The sequence below is a fragment of the Gossypium arboreum genome, chromosome 10 (genome assembly GCF_025698485.1).
Source record: "Gossypium arboreum isolate Shixiya-1 chromosome 10, ASM2569848v2, whole genome shotgun sequence".
Lineage (NCBI taxonomy): Eukaryota > Viridiplantae > Streptophyta > Magnoliopsida > Malvales > Malvaceae > Gossypium > Gossypium arboreum.
This window is the reverse complement of record NC_069079.1, coordinates 128,043,150-128,052,672: the sequence shown is the minus strand read 5'-3', so window position 1 is coordinate 128,052,672 and position 9,523 is coordinate 128,043,150. Positions and strand designations below refer to the sequence as shown.

The 9,523-nt window shown below is 30.6% G+C and overlaps 1 protein-coding gene across 2 annotated transcripts; it reads right to left on the bottom strand.

Moving 5' to 3' along the window:
• Positions 1–3,408: 3,408 nt before the first annotated feature.
• LOC108489574 (telomere repeat-binding protein 3-like) lies at positions 3,409–7,665 on the bottom strand. 2 transcript variants are annotated; one of them, XM_053020118.1, is made up of 10 exons: positions 7,057–7,665; positions 6,441–6,557; positions 5,517–6,357; positions 5,218–5,427; positions 5,051–5,113; positions 4,895–4,974; positions 4,548–4,792; positions 4,125–4,442; positions 3,946–4,009; positions 3,409–3,809 (listed from the first exon to the last, which is right to left on the bottom strand). In XM_053020118.1, exons 2-10 carry the CDS (start codon positions 6,519–6,521, stop codon positions 3,588–3,590), a joined length of 2,124 nt encoding a protein of 707 aa, XP_052876078.1. In that variant the 5' UTR covers positions 6,522–6,557; positions 7,057–7,665; the 3' UTR covers positions 3,409–3,587. The 2 variants fall into 2 exon arrangements, with proteins under 2 accessions (XP_052876078.1, XP_017649706.1); XM_017794217.2 differs by having other exon boundaries at positions 7,266–7,665.
• Positions 7,666–9,523: the final 1,858 nt, after the last annotated feature.

The following is a 9,523-nucleotide window of genomic DNA, read 5'->3' as shown; positions in this document are numbered from 1 at the left end:
GTTTTTAATTCGAGTTTTGTCTAGATTTATAATAATTTAGGCGCGGATATTTTAATTTTCAATCTATTATACTATGTATTAAGTTTATTCTAGTTTTAATTGATTCGGTATTTGTGTTGTGTATTAATATATGTTTTATCAATAAATTCAAAATTACAGGTAAAAAGACTTCTTCAATCTCTCTCGTTTTCAATATTGAGCAAATTGGTTAGTCTAAAAAAATATAGCAATTTAATCCGAATTAATTTTGAAAGTAAGTAGTTAAGAATAATTAATCACAAAATTACTAATTTTTGTCAACTATGCATATTTTTTATTGGTATAATAACAAAATTTACCCTCAAAGCTTACACATACTATGGATTTGGTCTTGATTTAACAAATTGAACCTACAAAATTTACGCATTCTATCAACTTGATCCTAGATTAACAAATTTAATTTGTAACATTTATACAGAATATATAAACATAGAAGGCTAAATTATGTATAATTGACGAAAAATAATAACATTGCTATTAATTATCCCTAATTAACTGCTCACTTTTGAATTTAACAGAAATTAAATTACGAATAATCAAATTATTCAATATTGATAATTGAGAAACACCATCAAATACAAACGAGGTCCATCCAAAATGGTTGAATATAATTGGACCAACATATGGTCCAAACTTTGGAAGAATATACCAATTTTCATTGAATATATGCACATTTTTGTTTGTGTGTGTGAAAATAATCTCCATAATAAACTATTCGAGTTTGAAAAATTGGGATTCAATTTAATCTTTGTAATCTAATTATTATAAACGAGATAAATATGGGTGTTTTAATACTTAATTTAAGTAATTATGGATTTAAATTTGATAAATTATTATAGAGATTTTTGTATTAATTATCGGATTGTATTTTTAATTAAAAATTGGGTTAATTAGTTCATATATGTTAGATCAAAGATTAAATTAGTTTTTTTATAAAAATTTCATCTATTTTTATCGTTAAAAAATTATCTCTATACACTAGCATAAGGTACATGTGGCATGTCAACTATTAACCGTAGAGTTGGATTAAAATTTTAAAAACTGACGTGGCATGCCACGTGTAACTATCTGGTTATTTTGTCAATCACGTAATCTTAGAACTACCCATAGCCCAGCCCCAACCCTTAAATAGGAGGATAATACGTTTTAATGCACTCGAACTCACATTCTCATGTATTGTCAATAATACCAATATTAATAAAGCTAATACTCAATCGATAAAACTGAACCCATTTCTAATTAGAAAATTAATAGTTGTCTTGAAGGATATTACTGTAAATAATAAAAGATATTGGGACATTTATTAACAAAAATCACATAATACATGTGTGTACATATGTTTTTTAAATTTAAGGTTGCGTAGATGATAATGCCTACGTCTCTCATATCTCGATTACAAGAGACTGAATTGCTACGAAAGTAAGAGGTTTTGACTTTTTTCCTTCTACAACTATCATGACTACTCGGATGGATTAGATTGAGAATTAATTATTATAAATTTTAAATCGATATTTGAGCGAACCGTGTATTGCTTAGATTAAAAAATTAATTAAATTAAATTTTAATAATTTAATTAAATAAAATTAAATTGATTTCTTTAATCAAATGAATTATGAATTGACGATGATCTGATTGATTTAATTACTATTTGATTTTAAAAACCTCGGCCGCTACCATTACATACAACGACTTTAAAAATAATTCACGCACAATTTGTACAAAATGAAAATCGAACCTAAAATAATAAAAACACGAATTTAAAACTTTTATTAATTATAATCAAGGTCTAATTAATAATTTTAACTTTTTATAGATACATTTTGCCCAATTTATTCACATGGTGTAACGTGCAGGGAAGAATGACCTACCTCCATATGACTGTATACGAGGAACCAAAATTTATTCTTATTTAAAGATTATACATATATATCAATAGTTGAGTCAATTATTTGGAGTCAATTAAGAAGATATTAATATAGTTGTTGCGTAGATGTAACAAATTATTAAAGTTTTATACAATAAATGTATTAAAAGTGTCTAACTAAATAAATCTATTAAAAAAGTTTGATTAGTATGAGTATTGTTGTTAATATAGGAGGACATGTGTTCGGGTACGTTGAAACGTATTTTTTTTCTATTTTTGAGTTGGAAAGAGACTACAAATAGTTTTAAATATTGTCTCGAAAAAAACAAATATGATCGAGATTATTTAAAATAAAAAATTCATTAAAGAATTTTCTAACTAAAACAGTATTGGAAGTAGTAGGTTTTACCTTGAACAACATGTCTAATTAAAAAGGTTAAAAATAACCTGACAAGTCCTTTTATTATAGGCTTAGGTGTAAATTAGTCTATCTATTATAAACATGATTAATTTAGTTGTTAATGAATTAAATTGTGAAGCAAATAAATAAATAAATTGTAAACTAAATGTTGATTTGCCACGTTTTAAGATGTAAATTGAAACAAGACATTTTTTAAAGGGTTTGTATGATTTTTAGTTCTTGTATTTGATAATTAGGTACAGTTTGGTACATGTACTTTTTTGGGTCCATTTTCATACATGTACTTTTTTGGGTCCATTTTGATAGATAACCTCGGCAATTAAGTTTCAATTTACTCCCTAAACTTGATTCTATTAAGATTTAATTACGTAATATTTTGAGATTATATCATATCATTAATTAAAATTTTTAATTTTTAAGCGATGATGTGACATAATCATGAAGAGCCATATTATCAAACTTTTTTTTACCTTTGTCAACTTCAAGTACTAAAAACGAAAAAAAAAAAAAAGAATGATTACCAAAAAGCAGTATTGAATTTTGGAATTTTTTTTTTGAAGCTTACCTCACAAAAGAAAAGAATTACTCATTTGATAGAAAATGGATTAATTTACTCTTCATATAACAGTCCAGGGACTTACTAAAAATTTAACCCAAATAAAGATTAGAAGATTAGATAGAACAAAGATATACTATTAAAATAGGAAATCAAATTCACCAATCCCAATGAAAGCAAACCCTAAATTAATCTTTATCCAAAACCCTAAAAATCCTAAAATAATATTTTACTAGTCAGGTAGCAATATTTAAATAAAATAAAATATTTGGGGTTTATTTAAATTTTAATTAAATGTTCATCATGCTATGATCGTGACAACCAATTCTTCAACCCCAACGACCATTTTCATGTGAAAGCAAAGCAAAATAGTTTGGTAAACCTACCCAGAAAGTACAACAAAAAAATTATCGAAGAAAAAAACATTTTCTATCAAAAAAATGAAATAAATCTCTATTTTTCTTGCTTTTTTTTTTTCCTAAATTGAATTACAAATCTATAAACCCGAAATGAACCGACAATGAAATGTACCCGTAAAAATTCCGGTTAGACCGATCTTATTTTTTTTCGTCGAATTCATTTACAAAATGTCAATGGCTGGGAAATGAATCAAGTGAGTAGTGTGAGGAATATTACATAACAATGTCAATCAAATTTGTACATATTTTTTTCTTTTTCTTCTTGTTCTTGGTCAATGGTTTACCTTTTTACATCGGAACGGTTGGGACTGTTGCAAGTCTGTTTCTGTCGGGTTCGGTGTCAGTGATCATCAAAGTTCCGGGTTGTTGCTTGCCTTGTTGTTTAGCTTGATGCTGAGACCAGTATGCATGAGCAGCTAATACCCTGTCCAACAGTTCCTGTGGTACTGGCTCCCCTCGTCTTTGCTGTGGGGAAATTTTCGCCGTGTGAACCAATGTTTTCCATTTATCCTGCACCATCGGATAAAAAATTTAAGGTCCGGGATCGAGGCAAAATCGACTTAGCAACGAAAAGAACTAATTAAAGCCTAATGCTTGTTGTTCAAAGTAGAAATAAATGAAAAAGTAGAATGCACGGGGAATTTACCTTCAAATCCACGTAAGTTCGGTGATCGGCATTCTCAAAAGCTCGCAGTTTGATATCACGCCACCTGCAGAAGGCCAAAGAATTTATTTTTAAATTCGTATACTCTTCTATTTGCAAATTGAAACAATTGGTTTTACCCTCTTAAGCAAAAGGAGTGTGTCAATAGAACAGTAACATACCTCCCCGTACCAAGCTCCTCAACTGCCTGTACCAATGCTTCTACTTCTAAAACTGAAAACGGCCTCCTAGTTCGACGCTGTGCAAGTTCGGTTTTTCGGACTTTTGGGCTGGCAGGGATGACAGCTAGTGCCTCGACATTCATTGCTGGAACAGGAACTATAGCTCTAGACTCCGATAGACTTTGATCAGTTAGAACGTCAGTTTGGGAGGAAACCGGTTCATGATTACTATCCACAGGATGTGCTGTATCGGTTAGTAACAGTGGGTCAGGTGTGGCATCGGGAATCGCTGTATCTGCAACCGGAGTGGCTGGAAGGCTGGAAAAAGAGCGCTAGTTAATCAAACTATCAAAGGTAGAGGTAAAACCCAATGTATAAACAACAAAGATTCACAGCAACCTATCTTGAAACATCGAAAATTACCTTGTTAGTTGTTGAGGGCCTTTTTCACATGACATCAGAAGAGGTGGTTCTTCCGAGCACACTGGCGGAGGAGCTTTCGCAGGACCAGGCTCCAAAGTGAAACCAAGAGAATCCAGATTTTCTTCGCAGGAAATACCAGTCTGCGATAAAGTTCGGCTGTCATCTCGAACCTTCTTCCCTTGAAGTAGTACCCCAACACGAATTCCACCTCCAAGTAAGGCAGTCACTGCCTCCATTACCGTCCTCTACTCACGATTAAGTAGCAAGGGTTGTAAAAAGTGTTAGCAACTATGCATTAACCAAATACAACTATGTGGTTAATATAAAAAAACACAGCATGTCTATACCTTCAGTGAACCGACAGTTGCACTTTCTGGCACCTCGATATAAAGTTCCGGAATTCTAAAGGACTTAATGCTGAATTTCACTGTACAAAAACAAAACTTCAGTAAAAGAACATTCACAAATAACGCACAACATTCGGTAAAAGAAATTATCCATACCATGAGAATCCTTGGACTGGTGAGATGCTTTGTTACCTGTAAGCAAGGGGGGTATCCCACATGCTAGAGAGCAAAATAAAGAAGTTTAGCAAGACTAATTAACATTCCAGTCTTGAAATCCGTAAATTACGAAATACTGATAAGGTAATTTTGCACAAGGGAAGCACCTCCATGTGACATTGCCGCGGAACTACCCTTATCTCCATCAGCAACCTTTTCGGGTGAATTACAAACACTTTCACTACTGATTCCTCCATCAGAATTTACTATCGAGCTACGGTCAAAGAACTTTCTTCTTTTGTAGTGTGTTTCGTATTGACATCTGTCATAGTTATAGTAGGACTTCCGCTTGCGATAAAGAGGCCTTATTCCTCCATCTAGAAATATAAGAAACATAAAATCAGTAAAGAATATTCATGAAATCCAACTAAGATTTAAACCATGCTATAAATGTGAAACTACTAACCGGCTTTAGAATGTTCGAAATCCTTCAACTTCGGAGCTACTTTCCAATATTTGGATGTCAGCAACTTCCTTATCCTTCGGTCTCCGATACGTGTCGGAGGCCTAGAAGCCTTAAACCTGTAGCTAAGTCTATTGAACCTAGAAAAGTTTTCATCATCATCTCTACTACCTAACTTAATATCATTCCTATGTCTTGAAAAAGAAGCATTAGGAATACGGTCCCCACGAGACGGCAATTTAACATCTCGTTTAGAATTAACAGGAGCCGAATATGTCATAGGCAATGCAACTGGATCTTTTGAGGGGCAAGTATTAGCAATGCTAGATTTCCCGGTCTCTAAACCCTTAGCATCCCGCTCTAGTTTAAACCCATTCTCGCTTTTACCATCACATAACTCCCCGAGATCAGGAGAGCATAGATCCCCATCATCATGAAAATTCCCATATGCTACATTGCCTTTGCGAATTACAGACTTCAAATCGCCACTCATTTGCTCCAAACAAGCAGGCCGTGTCTTAATTGAAGCGCGATCCAAAACGGAATCAGCAGGTTTAAATTCCTTCAAATCATCACTGTTTTCATTAGTCGACTCAGAAGCAACAGCACTCGTGTCACAGCTTCCTTGCTCAAAACATTCAACTTTCAATGGTTTTTCATCATCATCATACTGAATTTCCTGTTTAACGACATCTTTACCTATGGAAACACGATCATGTCCTTCTGATGCATTGCTAGAAGCCGAACTTTCGCTCTCCTGCAATAGTTTCCCGGCTAAAGAAGCTAACAATTCGAATGCACAAATCTGACTGTCCTCGACTACCCGCTTACTCCTACACCTCCTCTGAAACCAAAACAACCATCTCATTAAGTTAGATCAAAATTCAACATGATCAAAACTACTGGGACGACTAAACCAAAACATACCCGAATAGATCGAGGGGCACGGGGCACATCTGGGACGTTGAAGGTATTAAATCCATAATCTAATCTCTTCTTAAACACCATATTTAAGGCTGACAGGCATGTATAATTACAAATTCACTGCATATAAACAAATCCAACAATATATCAGATTATACATAGTTAACCAAAACAAACCTCATAAAATTATAAAAAACAACTCAAATAATTTTGCTTTTCTCTATCAAGATCAGATAAGAAGATCCATAAACAAGAAAAATCAGGAACTTTTTTTTTTTTTAAAACCCAGGAATATTTTTTTAAAAACCCCATAAACCCAGAATTTAAACAAAAATATAGAAAATGAACCAATCAAATTACAGATCCAAAACCCAAAACAGTACATCAAGAGAAGAATAACATAGTTGCGTAACTTTGATAAAAATTCAAAATTCCGTTAAAAATTATGTATTTTCCACAGTAAAATTTAATTTGATTGAAATTCTTAAAGTCAAACAAGAATTTAAACCATTAAACAAAAAAAAAGGATCGAATTTATTCTCTCTTTTTCTTTCTTTTTTCTTAAATAACAAGTATAAACTAAAATCCAAATCCCATAAACCTCAAAAAACAAATTCACCAGAAATTTTATATTTGCCATGATCAACATCTCCGAACCAAAAAAAAAAAAAAAACCCAGATCAGATCTCGATCCAAATCACAACAAGAATCAAAATTCACTTAATTAAAAGCCAACAAGCTTCATAATTAAGCATAATTCAACCCCCTCCCCCTCAAAAAAAAAAAAACCAACAATTCATTAATGATGCAATAAGAAAATAAACTCACCTTTTGTATAAATGGAAACGATCTTCAGTTTCTTAAAACCCAATATACATACATATATATATACAAAAAAAAAATCAAGAAAAGAAAATGAAAATTTTCCCGAGAAAATTACTTGTACAGATTCCTGATAAAAACAAAGATCGGAGAACCCCAAACAAATCTCAAATTATATATGGTATATGGGAATTGAAGAACAAATAATTATACAAAAACCCTTTAAAGAAAAATCACAATGAGAAAAGCACCATATGAAAAAGAAATTAAATAAAAGAGAGTGCTTAAACCCCCATATATGATATTATCTTTATAATTATTGACCACAAAACCGGACCAGCCGGTGGATAGGAGGAGGGTTTACCGATAATAGACGGTAATTTTAAAACCCCGTCCCTCTCTTTCTCGCTGTGAGCGGTCCTTAACCCCTTCTTTGTTTCTAAAAACCAGATAAGTGATGCCACGTGGTGACGTACTGTGCTTTTTCGGATTTATTTTATTTTTTTATTTTATATTTTTTATCGGGATAAGAAATATTATTAATTTTCATTGGGGAAAAGTATTTTTTGTGGGTGTTTTCAGTTTCGTTCTGTGAACTCGTCTTCTCATTGGTTTTCCTAGCCTCATTAAATTTATATTATTCTTACTGTTGATTAATTACTCATAATAACAAATTTAATCCTTAATGTTTATTATTTTTTTAATTTGATTCTATTGTTTTTATCAGTTTAGTCCTCAACTTTTGAATTTTAACGGTATTGACGTTATTGTCCATACGACAACCCACATATATTTCATTACTGATGCGAGTAATATTTGGAAATTTTAATAAATTTTATGAAGTACACAGAAACAATTATGTTTTTGTTGTTAAAATTCTAACGATCCAATCAATTTTTCCATCTAAAGAAAAGCAAATTGACTGAATTCTGAAGGTCGAAGGTTAAAAGTGATCCAAACAACTAAGGCTAAAATGATTAATAAGGTAAATGTTAAGGGTTAAAATTATTATTATACAATCAATTTATTATATTAAAAGTATACAAAATTGTTTATTGTATTTTAACTCAATCGGCAACATTGGTGTTACAAAAAGCATGAGTTCGAATGCGTTTAAACACAATATGGTGAAATATTTTAATTTCACGGACAAAGTAAAAAAGTATATATATTCACTTTAGTATACCAAATAATAATCCAAATTATAAGATAATAGCAAAATACAAGAACTTGTGCTTAGATTTAGAGGGCAAAATTTTTCAACATAATGATTTTTTTAGCTGTCCATTTAAAATTAGCCTCTTCTAGCCTCGTTTATTAATTTTGCTAACGTCATAGATTAACACATAGATGACACATCAACATTTAATTAATTTTTAATTAATTTTTAAAATTTTAAAAACATTAACAATTTTAAAAATTTTAAAAGTTAATTAAATGTTGATGCATCATCCATTCTTCCATTTTAAATGCAACTTTAAGGGTTAAAATAATTTTTTTATAAATTTGGAGGATCAAATAAGAATTAGACCAATTTTTAATGATTCTTTCTAGAAAATGAATAATTCTTAAAATAATAGTTTTAAGGAAAATAAAATTAATTTAATATTTATGATATAAGAATGAAAACATAAATAACTTTAATTTATTTATTTTTCTTTAATTTATTGAATTAATGTCATTTCAGTTTGAGCATCAAATTCGGTCAAGTCAAAGATGTGTGTATGTACATAATAGTATCTTTATGTAAATAAAAATAAGTTCACTTATTGAGTAATTTATGTTACTATAATTAATGTATGTATTTTAGGAAAATACTTAATTACAACATTTGTTTTAATTTATTTTTCTAAAGATGTTTTGATTATGGTTTTAAATATAATCATAAATAATCGGATCGAATAATTATAATCGAATTAATTATGATAAAGTATAATTAAATTAATAGTCGATATAATGTCATTTTAGGCTCTTATTATATCTATTTTTTTTAGAGAAAGCTTGGTCCCTCCTCAATCCTTAAATAAGAGGATAATACGCATCAGCGCACTCGAACCCACGACCTCCTACATTGACAACAATGTCGATGCCAATCGAGTTAACACTCAATCAGTAAATCAACCAGAGTTTTATGTTGGTGTTGTTTTAGTTATTTCAAACTCAATTAATTATTTGAGGTGAGATTAATATATGTGAAAATAAAAAATAATAAAAATAGAATTTGTCAATGTAATTTAAAGGAAGAGATATTTCGTAATTTTATT

Excerpts from the sequence above, each read along its gene's own strand:
- LOC108489574 (XM_053020118.1), bottom strand. The coding sequence starts at position 6,521 with ATGGTGTTTAAGAAGAGATTAGATTATGGATTTAATACCTTCAACGTC. Across the intron at positions 4,010-4,124 it reads GAGGAGCTTGGTACGGGGAG|GTGGCGTGATATCAAACTGC; the intron begins GTATGTTACTGT and ends GGCCTTCTGCAG. Across the intron at positions 3,810-3,945 it reads GAACTTACGTGGATTTGAAG|GATAAATGGAAAACATTGGT; the intron begins GTAAATTCCCCG and ends CCGATGGTGCAG.